At 43.6% G+C, this 18,742-nt stretch overlaps 1 protein-coding gene across 7 annotated transcripts in view; it reads right to left on the bottom strand.

Moving 5' to 3' along the window:
* The window catches only part of myt1b (myelin transcription factor 1b), a 119,364-nt gene that overhangs the window by 11,118 nt on the left and 89,504 nt on the right, over positions 1 to 18,742 (bottom strand). For 6 of the 7 annotated variants that reach the window (XM_037773706.1, XM_037773705.1, XM_037773710.1 and 3 more), the window contains 12 exons: positions 18,264 to 18,294; positions 17,108 to 17,170; positions 14,809 to 15,230; positions 11,294 to 12,523; positions 8,821 to 8,955; positions 7,728 to 7,818; positions 7,374 to 7,490; positions 4,823 to 5,037; positions 4,441 to 4,631; positions 1,771 to 2,028; positions 989 to 1,140; positions 6 to 68 (listed from right to left, as the gene is read on the bottom strand). In XM_037773706.1, coding sequence (XP_037629634.1) covers positions 6 to 68; positions 989 to 1,140; positions 1,771 to 2,028; positions 4,441 to 4,631; positions 4,823 to 5,037; positions 7,374 to 7,490; positions 7,728 to 7,818; positions 8,821 to 8,955; positions 11,294 to 12,523; positions 14,809 to 15,230; positions 17,108 to 17,170; positions 18,264 to 18,294 — 2,968 coding nt within the window. The remainder of the gene's footprint in view (positions 1 to 5; positions 69 to 988; positions 1,141 to 1,770; positions 2,029 to 4,440; positions 4,632 to 4,822; positions 5,038 to 7,373; positions 7,491 to 7,727; positions 7,819 to 8,820; positions 8,956 to 11,293; positions 12,524 to 14,808; positions 15,231 to 17,107; positions 17,171 to 18,263; positions 18,295 to 18,742) is intronic. The other variant, XM_037773707.1, reaches the window with a different exon arrangement.

Here is an 18,742-nt window from a genome sequence, read left to right as displayed (position 1 = left end):
CATACCTGCGATGGGACGCATAGTTTCCAGTGATGTGACCGCTGCCGTCACAACCGGGTGTAGGGCACCTGGAGAGAGGGAAAGAGAAACAGAGATGTTAGAAAGAACAGAGGGACTGTTTTCAGACGTGCCAGTAGGGCTGTCCTGACTCCCGAAAATGATTTTTTTGGGCTTCGAAGCTTCGATAAAAAATATTCAAAGGTATTTCTCCATCTCCCCCGTTTCAGTGCCGCTGCCGCACTACTGCGCACACACACCTCTACACACAACAAACAGCGATATCCATCTGAGAGTAACTCAGAGTAAGTAATTCATATTGAATATGAATAATGTTGTTGGATTATTCCTTATTTCATGGGCTATTTTAGGATTTATACTTTACATACTTATATTTAAAAATAAAACAAAAAACGAGGCATTCGAATACAGACTTGGAGGTCGATTATTACCATGGCAACAGATGAAGCTTTGAAGCATTCGGATCAGCCCTACATGTCAAAGAAGCAGCTCTAAAACGGTGGATACACACATTTAATTTCCTATAAATTCTTCACACTTTTCCTGTAGCGCCAACATGACATTTGTGGTTTTGAGGGGAAATATCTCAACAACTATTGGATGGCCTGCCATGAAATTTGATAGAGACATTCATGTCCCCCTCAGGATGAATTGTTATGTGTTGCTGGTCCTTTAACTTTTAATCTAGCGCCATCATCAGGTCAAAATATTCATTTGTCCAATACTTTGGTTTATGACCATATTCCTGCAAAACTAATGACATTCCCATCGGCCTCAGCTGTACTTTGTGTTTACTGTCAATTAGAAAATGCTAGCATGCTAACATGCTAAACTAAGATGATGAACAAGCTAAGTATTATATTTGAAAACAAAAGCATGTAAAGCATTGTCATTGTGAGCACGTCAGCATTTAGCAGCCTAACACTAGAGTCACTAGCGTGGCTGAGGACTCTTTTGGCCTGTTACTTACGCGAGCAGCTCTTTCTTGCTATCCTTGGGCTGGAACTTGACCTTGAAGCTTGGGGTCGTGACCTCTCCTGGGTACTTCCTCTCCTCCATACAGTCCTGCATGTCACAGTCCTCTCCGTCAGACGAGACAAACGACTGGCCCGTGTGCTCCATCTGAAAAATTAGTAAAAAAAGAAATTCCTATGTGATCCTTTTATCATTGAAATTGTACTAATGTGTTGTTGTGTGGATTGTATTGACTTTTTTAAGACCATTTTTGAGTGATGTCTTTCTTGCAATAATTTACATTTATTTGTATACAAGCAAAGAAACTTTGCAAACCACCATGTGCACACAAGTCTCTACTCTGATCCCATTTTTTTTTTTGTAGACAAATGATGTTTCCAAATGCAGTGTCCTCATAAAAAATTTACACTCAAAGCCCTTTATATTTCTTTTGAAAAAGTTCAAAGGAGTAAAAATTAGCATATGCCACAGTCAGGATGGTGCAATGCACCTGACACACCACCTCTGTTACCCAGTGCAATGTTTTAACTGTACAGTAACTCTCACATTTCAGTGAAATAAATGAATAATAGAAAGAGGAAAAGGGGACAGGAAATAAGGCAGAGGGATTAGAGAAAGACAAAGTGATGTAAACAAGCATGAGTTTCTTATTCAAAAAGCTTAGGGGGGAATTTTGTCTGTTGTTATTTATGTTGCAATACTTCCTCTGTGGCTAATATCACAGGAACTACTGCGTGTTCGGAGCTTGTACTTTTTGCTCAGTCTAATTGTACTGACCTCGTCCATATCCTCCTCCCTCTGGCGGTTGGGTTTGGTGTAATCCAGAGGTCCCTCCCATTCCTCCTGCTTGTAGGCGTGCAGGTTCGGCGATGTCATCCCGCTGCTTCCACTGTGATGGAGCGAGGAGGAGGAGGAGGAGGAAGGGTCTGGGGACCGAACGCCGGGGCTGGTGCCGGACAGACTGCCCTCTCGTTTAATGGGCTTCTTCATACTCAGGTCCAGGGTGCCGTTCTCATCCACCTCTATGTCCGTTTCCTGGAGAACACACAAGATGCTCAGGACTGAGGCCGTATCGCAAACATCATCAGCTTACTAGTTACTTACAAGTTACTTCTAAATGCTTTTTTGAACTCCACAGTTATGGAGTACCAAAGTGTTCAACAGTAAACAAATAAATAAGACACAATGAAATAAATAACTGTATGAATATATACAATTAAATATATAAACGAAACAATAAATTATGAAATCATTCCATAAAATATGACAACACATTATTATGAAACTTCCTTTTTAATTTCATTTTAGAAATTAAATCAGTTTTGTTTCATAATGGCATCCTTAACCCCTCTCTTAGCAGGCTCAACAACAGCTAGCTAGGAAGCTCGCTTTTATTGGCCGGGTCCCATTGGTGGGCCTCAGAGCACCATCTAGTGGGCCACGCAGGTGTACTGCCAAATGGTTAGATTAAATAAAAAAAATATTTATAAGGGAATTTACAAAGCTGGTCATTTTTTATATCTAAATGTACTCAAGAATTCACATATTAATTCAAACAAAGCATAATAATTGTTTATTTTCTTCTTCTTTCTCATTTATTTGAGAAGGTGGTCCTCAAAAAAAGTATTAACAATCAGAAGAGGACCTAAAGTTACAAAAGGTTGAGAACCAAAGATAAAGTCTGTCTCTCTTTGTGTGTCTTTCAGTGAAAGAACTCCTTTAGAACCACAACACTGCCAAAGTGACTCTGAATTACTGCTGCCGTTAACACTTTAATGCCGCCCGCCTTGTTTAAGCTAAATAAAAGCGGAGGGAAGTTGTTGTGTCTGTACATTATATTTACTTTTCTTTTATTTAATACTGAAAACTTTGGGGCTCCATCCATACATACATAGTTGGTAACTGGGAGAAAATCAATAGAGAAACTTAGCTAACTAATACACTAATTAAGTATTCTCATATATAAATGACTAATGCAGTCTCCTCTGGTGCTCTTCAGTGTGAGAGGTAGTCCTGCATGATGATGAATGTGATTAATTTAATTACCCTCTTGAGCAGATTCAGTTTGCAGCGCTATACATACATTAACATATCTACAATCTCCTGAATCATAACTTCATATAATCCGCAGTTGCATTCAGGGAGGGATTTAGATTCAGATTAAACTTTCATGGTGAAATGATTGTTTTCCTGCTTCCCGTTCCGTCCATACAGCCACGCAGCAGTGCGAGTGCTACATGATGGAGTTCAGAACACCGCCTTCATCGCCTAAGCATGCTAGTAATGACATCTAATGCACTCCGGTAATACTTGTGTGCCAACAGCACCAACACCACAGTTCATCTCTCCGTGCTCTATTACAGTGCTGGCAGGTGAACAGAAACAGACGGGTGAGAGGAGCCATGTTTTCAGTATTCATCTAAAATGGCGCTCATATGGGCTGGTCAAGGGCCAGAAAAATCAAAGGGTTAGGAGAAGAGAGAAAACGGGAACAGTTCCCAGAAATGTCCCTGGTTGATGAGCTCAGTGTTCCAATGTTTCAATATTGGATTTCAACTGGCTCTGACTCTGATTCCAGATCAGTCCCTGGTTGCTCTGCGCTGCAATACTGCGCAGCTAAGGCCCGCTCTTGGATCGGTGCCTTGTGCTGAACACCACCTTGCTCTGCTGTGCTGCCAGAGACATTAATCTTCACTTTTTATCTTTCTAAAATACGTCAGGAAATCGAAAAATGATGAAGCAGTCACTTTCTCTCCTCTGTGAGGCAAAAAGGCTTTTAAAAATCACAATATGGGGGAAGTGGTGCTCCAATTACACCTCCTGTGCACAGAGAGGGGAAAGAGGGAGTGAGTGAGAGACAGAGCGGTATAGACAGAGACCAGAAGAGAGAGAAACACAGAGAGAGACGGAGAGGAAGAGAGGGAGATAAAAGAGAGTAAAAAAGAGATGTGAAAAGAAAATGGGAGAAAGAGTGGCGGGGGTGGAGAAAGAGAGTGGAAGATCCGTCCGGCAGATAATGAAAAAAGGCTACCTGGTGGCAAAGTAATCCAGGGAACTGGCAGTCAGCCAAATTCAATAACAACATGAAAAGTGTGTGGGATGGAGGGATGAAAGGATAGAAGAGGTGATGCAACTGCATCTCAACACCATCCTGTAAGCCAATGCCTCCTGATGATATATTCATGCAGAGTTGATGGGGAGAGAAAAGAAATGAGCAAAAGAGAGGAGAGGAGAGGAGAGGAGAGGAGAGGAGAGGAGAGGAGACGAGGAGAGGAGGAGAGGAGAGACCCACTGGTGTGCTTGATCTCATATTTGTAAGTTATTCCAGGATCACCAAAGAAGTCGGAGATGAAGGATTTATTTCCCATACTGTCAGTCTTTAATTACAATCCTTAATAAGTGATAATTAACATAGAAAATATCTATAGATTATTGCGGTCTGTTTACCTTATTTGGGGGTTTGGTGCTGAGGTTCTCAGGTTTCTCCCAGCAGCGTGTAGACAGGTTCAGGATGGCAGTGGCAGCCATGTGAGCGGCCTCGGCATCTTGGGAGTAGTCGTAGGCCAAGGAGGAGCAGCTCTTCCCGTAGCCGTGCAGACTGAGGCTGGGTGACGGCGACTTGGCGAATGAGGGCTTAGCTGCCGGAGGATAAGAGGTTAACTTTAGATCAGGGGATCATAAAAGTAGGATGTAACAGACAAAAGGTGTACTATACATATATTTTCTTGATGGGACCACAACCTTAAACGCTTGGTGTGGTAAAGTAATAATAATACAAGATAAAAGACTAAAAAGTGAAAGTGAAAAACAACCGACGGTCGTCTCCTACTTTTGAAGGCTTTGGGTGACATTTCGCTGGTGAGCATCTTTGGAGCAAGCATGCGCTTCCCAAACACTTGCGCGTCGAAGCTTGCATAATCGAAGGACACCTTGGAGTACTTCTCCAGCTCCCTGGCCAGGTTGGCGCGAGGCGTGGCGGGTGCCATGTTGGGCCTGTAGCTGCCGTATTGGGGCACCTCCAGCTGCTTCACGAAGCACATGGGCCTGTGGGGGGGAAAGGGAGAGCGAGAGGATGTCAGGGTGGGGCTGGTTTGGGTGTTAAGAGGGGGGGATTAACACGAAATAAAGCAGAAAGTAGAATAGAATAGAATACACAAAGAGAGATGGGAACAAAAAACAAATGAAGAGAGGAGAAAATAGAATAAGAGAAGGGGAGAATGAGAGGGGGGGAGGCAGAGAGACATAGAGAGAGTAAAGATAGGGGCAACGGTGTACTTAGCAGGAGTGCTGCAGGATTAAAAGCTCTCTTATCAGCAGAGGGCACATTTGCATGTTGTACAGCATGGAATTTATGAGCTTTAAGCCCTCTCGTTTTCCTGGAGAGCCTGGGCTTTTGTCAGACCTGTTGGCGTAAATCCACTGATAGACCAGGGAGAGGCAGACGGGCGGGGGAAGAGAGACAGAAGAGAGGAAAGTGGGAAAGAAAGGAGGAGTGGTGACAGAGGGGAGGCTCCAAGCCCTCCACCCCTTTTTGGCCCAGCCCTTTTTTTCCCCCTCCTCTGCATCCGGTATCACTGAAGCCCATATCACAATCACCGGCCTCCAACCATATGCCACTTAATAAGCTACAGGACATGACCTGGCCTCTACTGGGGCACACCAATTATACAGTACATGCTCACATCTGAGGCGGTTCAAAGGAGGATTTTCATGACAGTAGAAAAACACTGATCACAGAGGATGATTTTTCATTTTTATTTATTCAACATGGATTCCATTAGAACATGGATCGCATGAGGAATTCTTCAGCCCCATACATAACAGACAACCAAGCTCATTTTAATAACAATCTGAGGAGGAAAAACAAAGCAGGCCTTATTATGTTTTAATCCTCTATGCTTTGTCTGACCACTGATGAGGTTTTCCTCAAGGAAAGCAATTATTTTTCCTATCCCCCTCGCAATGCCCCTGTAACTTGCATAATTAGCTTATCGGCAGCATTATTAATTAAAATACCAACGAGGAAGAGCGTGGATTTAGCATAATACCAGTGTCTGGTTTGTGTTAATTATCATTCTTCTAGCCGTGATCACGGTGCCTGACCAGTTGGGGAGATGAATGGAGATAAAGAGATCTCAGTGTTTTGAGGTGACAGTAATGATCGGACCGTCGCACTGAATGCTTCAAGACTTCCTCGCCGTATTGAGCCGTTCAAAGGCCGGCTTTTCCTCTCGTCGCGAGGGGTACGCTAACCAAGGTCAGGGTTGTCTCTGTGCTTTCTCTGTGGCTCGTTAGTAACCTTGAGAGGGACTTGACTGAAGGAGACAGCTTTTATTTAGGCGAAAGGTTCACTATTCCCGGTCTGGGTAAAGATACAACGGTTCTTTCACCGTCTTTATTTATGGAGCCCCGAAAATCGACAAAAGACTAATTAGAAGTTTTTAGTTTATGGACACAGTCTGGTCCCATCACGTTCCCATACAAGAAAACTGCATTAACAATTACGTTTTGAGGGAAATGTTTTTCCCCCGGATTACGTTTGTTTTTTGAAGTTTCTAAACATTGTCCGTGGAAGTCTGCGTGGGAAGGAGGTCGGGTGGATGGATGGTCAACACAGGACTTTCACCCAGGAGGCCGCTGTTTGTGTCATGTGTGAAACTAAAAGTCAACTTTCATTTATTTCAATTTATTTATGTCCGTAACTTAAAAATAGTATAGCAGACATACTTATTTTAAGCCAAACCATGATGTTTTTACTATACCTAACAAATCAGCTTTGTTGGATTTTTGTTTTGTTTCAATTTACAATGTTAACCACAAGTTTAAATCTGTTTCAAACTGTGACCGTAATCCGGGGAGAAAACAAGTTTCTCTCGAAAGGTGACTGAGAATGCAGTTTAGTTATATAGGAACGTAATTTTGTAGGACACAGGGTTGAAGGACAACTCACTGTAGTCCAGGACTTATTTCCATCCATGCCCTGAAAAGGAAACACCTCCTATTGTACCAATGGTTCCAATCAAAGTTTTATTATAACTGTTTTAGCCCTGAAATTGATAAAGTGGCTAATAAGCATAGAAGGAGGTACAGTTGAGATAATTTTAAAAAGCCTTTCTCTTTTTTTTATCTACTGATTGGAGGTAAAGGTTAAAGGTCAAGTAGAATGCTTTATATTTCTTTTTACACTCCATTTTTAATTATCTATTAGCAGTAATATTATTTAATGTATTCTGTTTTTGACTCGTCCGATAACCTTTTGCTACCTTTTGTTGGCATCGGGGCTCCATACTTACTCCATACATAATGTATTATGTAAAAAGAGAACTATTTAAAATGCTCAAAGTAGATGACTGGATACTTTTTTTTTTTCGATCACCCACCTTAGCACTCTGTCGTTGGGACTTCCTTTGAGGTGCTCGCTGCCTGGGTGAGAGAGATGCGGCTTATCGTGGCCTTTGGTCAGCTTGTCTGCAGCAGCGATGGGGCATCCAGAGAGACTGGAGGGACGGAGGAGGAGAAGACAAAAGATGAATCTCAAAAGGAGAGCATGTTGCTGACCGTGTAAATCTGCATCACACTGATGTGGACTGACACATTTGCTGTCCTGCATGAATATGAATATATGAGCTTGCAAATACAAAAAGGGAAAATGCAGGCCCCGTGCATATAACTCTCATGTGCAGAAATAAACAAACACAAATACAGATACTGCACTGTAATGTATGCATGAATACCTGCGATGTGTGTTACGGTTGCTGTTAACGTGGCCCTGACCGGTGCAGCCGGGTGTTGGACACTTCAGCACATTCTCATGCATGGCCAGAACTGAGGAGAAGACAACGTTCACACACACACACACACACACACACTCACAGGGTCAGAGAAAATCCACAATCTAATCCAAACTATTTAAAACACTCTTTTCACGTAAGGGAAAAAGCATCTGGATGGGAAGAAGGGTTGAATCTTCTTATTAAAGACACACCCCAGCATTATAAATATTTATGTTGTATGTATAAGTATTGAATATTCCAGCGCCTGTCTATTTTTGAATGAAGAGCTGCCAAAAAACAGTTATTAGTGCCACAGCCAAAGTATAAAATACTATAAAAAATATATATCAGGAATGAGAAAAACATTAAGACCATTCTGACCTTTTCTGACCTCACCTGCGCCTCGTAAGTTTTGTATGAAAACTATATAAAGTAAGTGTGTATAATGTGTATATATATATATATATATACATATATATATATATAACAGCAGGAAAATACCAGCAGGAAAATGATGTGAACCTTAGTCAGAGAATAGCAGGGAACTGGGCATTTAATGGACCTGTAGTCATGGCTACAGTAAGATGGCCTCTGACATGTATGTAAGATGCGTCTTTACAATCACATGGAGAGATGAGGAAAAAAACACAGTACCACTGCAGATTCCTATCTGCATAAGTTTACACAACCAAGTCAGTGAAATCCAAACACCTATTTTGAATTCTGTTGAAGCCTGTTAACCTTTATTACCTGTCAACTTTTACATGGTTGTCTGTTTCCTCTAGCAGCAGTATGTAAAACGGTGAAGAGTGAATAGCTTGGTAAAATTAAAAAGCCTCAAAGTGAGATATTTAGCAGCTGATCAGATCAGAACATGAACCCTGGAAAAACCTCATGAAATCATGATTAAACTGGTATTACAGTTACTTGATGTCTAACTCCACAGTAAGGAGGAGAGGAGGCATGTTTCTATCACTGTCACTCTGCCCTTTGTTGTCACTTTTCTTCTCTCCGTGCTTATTTTCATCTTTCCAAGAAGCTGAAAAACACTCACTCTCCGGGGGGATCCTGTCCTTGTGCGGACAGCCTGACAGGCTGCGGTGGTGGGGGTAAAGACCGGTCACGTGACCCGTCCCATCACACCCCGGGGTGGGACACTTGATCTCCCTCTTCTCTGGCCTACTGCTCTCTGGATAGAGGAAGATAGGAGGAGAGGAGAGGAGAGGAGAGGAGAGGAGAGGAGAGGAGAGGAACGGGGTGACGAGAGGAAGGAGAGATAAGAGGAGAGAGGAAGGGGGGGATGAATAAGGAGGACAAAAGCAAGTGGTTAATGTCATCAGACAGTCTGCTTGGCTGAGCATGAAATCTAGACATATTTCAGACAACTGTAGAAAAGCGACACCATCTGTATCTTCTCCTCGTGTCGTATGTATCTCTGTGAGTGCAAAGGGTGTTTTGTGCATTTGTCTTAATGTCATCTGTGTGTTTTTCCAAATGCTTTCAAGGATGAAATACTATCAAATGAATGAAATATAACAGCTTTTTTAACCCGAATAAAGTCGACCTACTTATCCCCGTACGCTTTGATGATTTCCCACCCCTCGCTACATTTGTCTGACATTGTGTCTGTGTCTGACATTTGGAATGTCGGACACAACAACACCTGAAATCATGCCACTGTGATTTTCGCATAACTAAAGATGCCTACTCCTCCCTGCTGCTACTGGAGGTAGCGAAGCCAGTATCGGTGGCACCGGAGAGAGGAAAAAAGGAGCAAGAGGATGGTGCGATGCTCTATTGGCCTTCAAATTGAATGTTAACGAGACATGCATCTCCTAATTAGCGTTGAGCAGAACAGGAACGTCACCACAGGAGGGAGTTGAGGCCAAGGAGAGGGCAGCACTAGCAGGCATGTAATCACACTACCGCTATACTGTGAGGAGCATGACAAGTGGGCACCGTGCCAACTGTGAAATACAAGGCCTGAACACATGCAGCATGTAAACAAACACTGACTGTGGAACAACCTTTTCCTCTCTTCTTTCTCGTCCTCTCTAACATGTTGTCATCTCTCTCTCTCGCTGTTGTCAGTTCTCACCCTCTCTTCAAGCACTTCCTCTCCGCTCTTCATGGAAGTCTATTCAGCTGGAACCACTTCATCCGTATCACAATGGAGAAGAGAGGATCTAAGCAGAGCTCTGTGACTCATCTGCGCTGTTTATTTGGTACACCGTGTTTATTTGTAAGCTCTGCTCCCAACATTAAGTTCAGCACATGATGACACCTTGTGCTGGTTTAGAAACTCATTTTCGGTACACTCATCCCCACGTGAAGAATGAGTGAATTTCGGGGAAGAGGAGTTGGGGGGTGAGCATGATCACATGACCAAGATGGGCGTGGCCTCCAGTACATTACATTCAGTGTCAGCTAACAGCAGTAATAACTAGAATGGCACTCGGAGAGCGCAGACCTTCGCCAAGGTACGTGACTTTAAAAACAGATCACAGCTCACAGCTGGCGGTACCGTGAGGGGGTCGGCAGGTACAGCTTTGTTCTATCTCACCGCGGATGGCCAGCAGCTCCCGCACACACTTCCACACACGTATCTCTCTGCTCGAAGAAGGAATAAGGCGGGGTCATGCGTCATCAACGCCTCATCAGTTACACTGCGCATGTGTTATACCCTGTGGTCTTCATGCTCAGGCTGATCGGAATTCTTGAAAAAATTCCTGAATCCGGATCATCACCAAAATCTAATGGATTGTTCAATGTGCCACACCCCACCGCTCAAAAAAATTGCATTCAAATCCATAATGAACTGTTGGAGTAATCCTGCTAACAGACAGACAAACAAACCAAAAAAACAATGCCGGTGAAAACATAACTTCCTTCCTAGGCCTTCAGCCTTGGGGGAGGTAATAATAGTAATATTATTTCCTGCAGACTTTGCAGAAATTAACTATGGGTATTTCCTCCCCCAGTCCTGCCGGTACCCGCAGTAAAGTTTTTGCTTTTTGGCTGGATGTTCACCAGGACTAGGGACTGTGTTACTTCACATAACAGTGCCCTGTCTGTGGGCAACACCAAAATAATGTTTCACAATGTTTTATTAGGCTATAACTAATCAAAACTCAGGTTTCGTCCAATTTTTCGGAAACAAACAGGACAGGATTCGGGACAACTGCTCATAAATCTGGACTTCTGGTCACCCTATCTACAGGTATGTGTGACCAAATGTATGGCCCAATCACTTCGGTGAACCATACAGGTTGTGGTTTTGTATGTTTTGGCTACGTTCTTACTACTATCAGGAGGTGAATATCAAGTGCCAGATGTTGGAGCGTCCTTGAAATCATCGTCAAAGATCACGACCCTGCTTGTAGCAGCACTACCATATGATGCTAACATAAAGACATAAATAAAGTGGACTAAATGTTCCTGATGTATTGCCTACCTCAAGCAACTTTCATGTCTCAGTACATATTGTAGCTCTGCCCTCCCCTCTTAGCTTCTTCACTCTGCCCTACCTTTGCTGAAGTAGCTCTTGCGGAGGACGTCCAGGTGCTTTGGCCTGTCATCCATGGTGAAGTATCGCTGGTGGTGGATATCTGGGGCGCGGAGCAGCTCTCTGGGCCCGACCGGCTTCACCTGCTCCGCCTTCAGGGCGATGGCTTGCTCCAGCAGGCCCAGGTTCCCTCGGGTTATGTCGAACATCTCCGACTCGTCCGTCACCGTGGAACGCTGCGACAGGCTGTCTTCGTCGTCGCGCTCGTCGTCCCCGTCCGCGTCGTCAAAGTCTCTCTCCTCTGACCTATCTGAACGCACCTCGATGACGTCGGGAGAGGCAGAGGATGTGGCTTTGTGGATTTTATAGTTGTCACCTCTAAGGTTGGGGAAGTAGTCCTCCATTGGACTGGCCCTGTGGGAGCTGTAGCCTAAAGGAGGGCTGGCCTTGTAGTTCTGAAGCGGGCTAGGTTTATGAGAGTCATATTTGTCGAGTGGACTGGCTCTGTTGGCGTTGTAGTTTTCAAGGGGACTCGCCCTGTGTGAGTTGTAGTCCTCTAGAGGACTGGCCCTGTGGTCTTCAGCCGTGATGTGCGTTCCCTGAGCTGCTGAGGTGCTGGTGATGGTGCGGATGGCAGTTGGCACATCAGAAATGGGCAGAATGTGGTTCACCTCCCTGTGGTCCTCTTCATCTTTCTCCTCATCCTCCTCCTCTTCTGCTGGAGTGCCCTGCCTTTGCTGTGCTGGCGCTGGCATCTCTTCCTCCTCCTCCTCCTCCTCCTCCTCCTCTTCGTTTTGGAGGAGACGTTCATGGTGGACGTCTTCGGTTAGATATTGGTGGTTGTCCTGGCTCACGTGGTTGCTCCCGTCTGGGCACTCTCCTTTCTCATCCTCTGCCTCCTCCTCCAACTCCTCTTCCTCCACTTCAGCTGCCTCCTTCTGCAGAACAGATGACTCTTCCAATACTTGAACTCTGTGTGCCACCTCCTCCTCTTCCTCTTCCCGCTCATTCATGTCCCCCTCCTGCTCGTCCTTTACTTCTTCAACCCGTTCGGCTGCCGCGGTGACATCCTCCTCAGTCTCCACAGCAACGGGCTGCTGAATGGCCACGGTTAGAGCATTGTTGTCGGAGACTCGGCCGAGGTGGAGGAGAGAGTTGGCCACCTCTTCTGCGCTCTGAGAGGGAGACTGACACTCCTCGGTTGCAGGTGGCGCTGCTCCAAGCTCATGCTCGATGATCACACACTCCTCCTCTGTGGAAACAGATGAAGAGGTCAGAGCTGTGACACAGTAGAAAATGTGAGTCATATAGTGAGCTAAAGCTATTGTCAGCAATATCTGTATCATCACTGGCATCACCTTCCTGCCTGCTAAGTCACTGCGAAATAAAAACACCTGCTGTGACAGAGTGTGTAGATGTAAAGCAGCTTGCAGAAGTCCCCTAGTGGTCATTAGGAGGAATGGCAACTCACTTCCTGTAATATTAGTAACATTAGTAATATAGTAGTAGAGGAGAAGATAAAATACGAAAATTAGATGCAGAAAACGCCGCTCAACCGTCCACTGCTGCCCTCAAATACAAGCTCAATCAAATACTTTCTGTCTCAAGAGCTTTCATATTTACTAAACAAACGGCAAACCCGTCTTTTACTCCTTCAACTATGGGTGGAGTCTTCGATCAATGGAAAGAATCAGGACTGAGTAGTGTTGGGGATTTGTACATTCAGGGTATGTTTGCATCCTTTCGGCACCTTCAGGAGAAATATGGGCTGTCAAAGACAGACTTTTTTTCGATATCTCCAGATTAGACACTTTGTGAAAACAATTTTGAGAGTGCAACACCTGACAAGCTGGACCAATGTCTGAGAGACTGCATTGTAGAACAACATCCAATTTCATTTATATACAATACATTGCAAGACCATGAGCAAGTAAGTATGAGCTGTATAAAAAAGGACTGGGATAAAGACCTAGGGAGGGAAATAGCTGAGGACATCTGGGACAAGGTCTTGAATTACATTCATATCTGCTCTTTGAATGCCAGACACTGTTTGATAGAGTTTAAAATTATACACAGGTTACATTACTCTAAAGTAAAGCTACATAAAATCTTCCCAGAAATGTCACCAATAGAAAGATTTTTAAAGTCCAAATAAGACGAGATCCACTCTTGGTTATACTGGGAGCCTCCGAAAGCTCTAAAAACCTACAGAGCACACAGTATCATCTCCTGTCCTATAGCTCTCCTTTGTGCAAAGAAACTGATTCTCTTCTTCTGGAAAAAGAAAGAAGTGAGAACATTTAAATCCTGGACAATAACACTGACTGATACCCTCCACCTAGAAAGAATCCGACATATCCTCACAATGACAGACTGGAGGTATTTGAAAAGATTTGGAGAGCGATGATCTCGTCTATAGAAGGGACGGACAATTAAGACGCAATGCACACATGGTCTTTATCACCCGAGGTAGCACTGCTCAGGGATAGGAAGGTTTGGTATATATGTTGGTATGTGTTTTTTTAATTTTTTTTTATTTATGTTTTCGTGTTTGCTTGTTTTGCCTTTAGTTCCTAGTATTGTCTGTTTTTGTTGCTACATAACAGAAATGAGGCATGATACACACTTGGCAGAAATCTATACTACTGATATGCACACGCTTCCTAATAAATATATTTGAAACTGTATGTAGTAGTAGTAGAGGGACTTTTTGTAACTTTTTGTTTTACTTTTGTCGTCTATGTCAGGTGGATTAACAGACAACTGTACTTCTCCATGAACTAGTATATTTTCTTTGCCCCCACATCTAGCAATCACTTGTCTATTTTACTGCACACTCGCTAGATGCTAACTGCACCCTGATGATGTCATAGTGATGCTACCAGGGTTATCTTGGCTTCGGCTTGAGAATGTTTAAACAGAAAGTCTGAGGAGTTTGAAAGAAGTGGGCATTTCAGAAGCAGGGAGGATCTAATGAGAGACGGTATCGAGTTGCATTATGGGAAGTGTAGTTATCCAGCATGTTTGGAGCTTGAACCATAAAAGAGACTTAAAACCAGGATATCTCAGTCTCTGCTGCTTCGATTTTGGACCTATTCTATTATGTGTGAGGTCCTCAATTTTATGGAAGTACAATACTAAATCACTGGAGTACACCTTTAATCTCTCGAATAATTGTTTGATCAATCATTTAACCATTTAATCTATAAAATGTCAGAAAACACCATTGTTACCAGGAGCCCAAGGTGATGACTTTGAATGTCTTGTTTTGTCCGATTAACAGTCCAGAACCCAAAGATATTGATATAGAATGGAGAAAAACAGCAAATATTCACATGTGAGAAGCTGGAACCAGTGTGTGTATGTTTGCCAATTTTGATGCTTGTTGAATAAAGTTGCATGATTCAGAGACATAGAGTATTGCTTCAAATACTCCTGAGTGTAGTTGTAGTAGACTTTTCCTCACCAGTGAAGAAGAGGCAAAGATGACTGTGGTTAATATCAGCTGGTTTGCCTCAAGGAGAGAAAAAAGCTCACCTTCTTCAGCTGCAAACGTGTTCTCCTCCTTCTGATATGTCTCTTCTTCTTCTTCCCTCTCCTCTTCCTCCTCTATCGGTGTCTCCTCCCCCTCCTGTCCGTTTGTCTGTCCATCCTGTGTCAGGTCTTCTGTCATCTCCTCTCTCTCCTCCTCTACAGCTGCCTCCCTCTCTTCCTCTTCCTCCTCCTCCTCCTCCTCCTCCTCCACCTCCTTGGTCTCTCCTGCTTTCTCTCCATCCTTCTCTGCTTCGCCCTCAGCCTCGCTGCTGGCGTCGCTTTCTGCGCTGAAGCCCTCATCCAGGGCCATTTTCAGGGGGTGGGGCTTCTTCTTGGAGGCAGGCTGCTCTGTGTCCTGCTCTGTGTCCTGCTCGGCGCCTGCTTCCTCTAGACGGCGCTTTCTGGCTATGGGGCAACCCAGAATGCTAATGGATGGAAAGAAAGACAGAGAGGGAGAAAGAAGAGAGACAAGGATCATGAATAACAAGCAGGGTTGTAATCGGAAATCACAAACACTCTAATAAAACTTCATGCACCTCATCATGTCCATGAGTGACTTTAAGCAGCACGATGGAGGGCGTTTGTGTGTTTTGACATGAGGAAGGATGGAGCGGTTCTTACGGCAGAGAGTATGAGTCAACACATGTGGCCTGGGGGGGGCGCCATGCTGGCTCACTCAGAAATCACAACCAATCTCAACCAATTGACTGGAACGTTTAATGAACAACTTGTATGGAGAGGCGGGCGAGCGAGGCAGCGGAGGGTGAAATCCAATAAACTCCCTCTTACTCTCACCTGGGAGATGCCGAGGGAGATTGAGGGCCGATCTATAAACAAAGTGCATCTGAAATTGCCCGCTGAACGAATACACATGTAAACAGATAGCTAATATCTGCCCCTCAATAAAGAGCAGTCACAAGCCAGTGAGCTGCCCCGAGTCTCGCAAGGTCTCTGAGGGCGAGCGACACAGACAAGGAGGGAGAGGGAATTAAGCTTGAATAAAACTTGAAGAAATCACATCTCACTGCTGTCCGCTGAAAACTGTATTACTTAGGTTTAGATTTAGAGGCTCTGGGAGTTTTTGTGTAATCTCAAAAACAGCTATTCTCTAATAGACTAATCTCAAGCTTTAAAAGTGTTGATTTAACTTTATGTCTGGTTTATTTCCTGCTCAAGAAACGACGGAATTTAAATTAAGGTATTGTAATGCTCATCTAAATCAGTAGTCCCCATTCTGGGGTCGGGGCACAAGATAATCTTTAGAATAAAGCAGAAAAAACTATTTCTTCTACACAAAGATATGCTTATTTTTTTTAGATTTCCCAACATTTTTGCCCTGTTTCTTGTAAATTACAGATTTTTTTTCTTATTTGGGAATTTGATAGCTAAACAAAGGAAAAATAGCTCTTTTCATGAATCTTAACATTCTTTTTCTGACTCAGACTCTGCTTTACTTTGTTCTAAGTCTTGACTTGAATTCAACTAACTTGCGCTCTACTACATACTTGATGTTAAAATGTGTTTTTTACATGACGGCAGTGATATTTTCATATTTAATCAAGCTAAAGATAAGGAGGAAAAGATATGAGTAGTACCGCTCTCATGTTTGTATGGTAAATATGAAGCTACAGCCAGCAGCAGCTTTGCTTATCTTAGCATCAAGACTAGAAACCGAGGGAAACAGCTAGCCATGGCAGTGACTTCCTGGAGTCTTGACGTAACTGTGAGTGACGTGACGAACTGGATTCTCGCGATGTATTTCTTTTGATTTTCCTTCAGTTAGTTTCGCTTTCATTAGTTTGATTGACAGATGGTTCCTCCAATCACCTGCCAAGTATATTTTGAAAGTGCCTGCCCTTTTCCAAACAGTTTCCAATGACAGCTTCTCAGATTTATTCTGTGACAGGGTCAGGTTAAAGCCTCTGAGCCTGGACAAGAAATAGTCCTAAAGAAACCTTTTAACGTGGATTAAACAAATGAGATATAAAGTGATGTTTAGAGGTGCTGGTAGGCGTTACCTTTGGACACAGCCAGAGAGTCAATCTTTATGCTAAGCTATGCTAACTGTAGCTTCATAATTAGCGTATAGACATGAGAGCGGTATTGATTTTTATCCCCTAACGCCCGGCACAAAAGCAAATAAGTGTATTTCCCATAATGTCGAAGTATTCCTTTAAAAAAAGAAAATCAAGGCATCGTGTGGTATTTTCCACAAAGCGGATTCTGTGGGGCAGAGAGGACGAGGAGGACAGACAGACAGAGAAGAAGGACAGACAGAGGGTGGGTTTTTAATCCGCCCTACCTTCTGTGTCGTGAGTATCTCCCACTGATATGGCCAGTGCCATTGCATCCAGGGGTGGGGCAGCTGGATGGGATGGATGGAGGTTAGAGATATGTTTAAGACACGGTGCATTTTAGTCCCTATGCAAGAAGCAATGATAACCACAGGCAATAAACAAAGTAAATTAAGATAAACAAAACAAAGCCAAGCAAAGACATGCAAACTGAGCACACATGTCACACAAATGCACATGCACAAAGATATGTATCCCCCTCCCACCATCCGTCCACATAATGCATGAATGCAGGTGGCAACAAGCCGGGGAGAACATAATATTGTATGTCGTACATCAACCTTGGCCTATATCCTGTTACTATGAGCGATAAGGATCAGCCGAGACCTGCTGTAATTTCCCCTGCTCTGCTCTCCTCACCAAGCCATCATCATCAGGTCTCTCTCTCTCTCTCCTCTGATTCAGGTTGCTATGACCCCTCAGGACGGCTCATTTCAATTCTCATTAACTTCCCCCAGCAATTGCCCTTTATTACTCCAATTATCCTTATTATTAATTTCACTTATTAAAAAATGCTGCATTTGCATTTTAAATGAGGCACTCTCTGGCCTCCCTACCGCTTTTTTTTTTTTCTTAATCCAGAAATCAAAAGGCTTTTCTTTTGGAGTGCTGAGCTCAGATCGATGCTCGGAGGTGAAGTGTGACAAAATGAGAGAGGATGAAAAAATCATTTAGAAGGGGGAGAGGAAGGAGGACAATGGGTTTCATGACCGGTGAGGCCCTGAAAGCCACCGCCTGGGCAGGAAAAGGGGAAGAGAAGAACTAGGAAGGTAGGGTAACAGAAAAACGAAATCATCGCCCTTCACCATCCTTCGATCGGATTGCAAAAAGATCTTACGCCCCTTTCATTGCATCTATACTGTATGTGTTCGTAGCAGGAAATAGCAAAAGGCTGTGAGAAATCAATAGCAGCCTGTTGGAGGCACTGACCACGAGCTGAGAAGTGCTGATGATGAGAAATAAAAATATATATATATATATATATGTACTACATCATCTAAAGAAGCACTGATAGTGAGTCTACAAGTGCCGGGGGGTGCTCAACGGTGCACATAAAAGAACTTTATGAAAGGGATTTGCTCAAAGATGAAGGTGTTTCCTTACCTCAGCTCTTGTCCTACGAGCTCAATAGGAACTGAGGGAAAGAGGGGAGAGAAAGAGGGGGGGAGGAGAAGAAAGACACAGGGAGGGGGAACAAAGGTGAACGACTGCTCAGAAAGCTGCGCTGCTAAAAGAAACTCAGATCAATAAATCACAAATGCATACGAATCCCACGAGGCTTCCTCATAGAGGCTTACACACTGCTGACTGCATGATCAGGAGAAAAAAACACCCACACACTTATGAGCTCACTCACACACACATATCTACATGCAAGCATACACACATACAAACACATGTTCACAAAGGTGAGCAGAAAACAAACAGGAGTGTAAGCGCTGGCCTGCGCAAACACACTGTATGAATAACACACACAGGCCAACACAAAAGGCCAGCACACAGAGGAGAAAAGCTCGATCAGCCAAATTGCATGGCGCTGTTCAGAAAAAAAGTGACAATTATATGCAGACTTCAGCAATAAA

Source organism: Sebastes umbrosus, chromosome 6 (genome assembly GCF_015220745.1).
Source record: "Sebastes umbrosus isolate fSebUmb1 chromosome 6, fSebUmb1.pri, whole genome shotgun sequence".
NCBI lineage: Eukaryota > Metazoa > Chordata > Actinopteri > Perciformes > Sebastidae > Sebastes > Sebastes umbrosus.
Note: the sequence above shows the minus strand (reverse complement) of the source record. Positions and strands in the feature narration are given on the sequence as shown.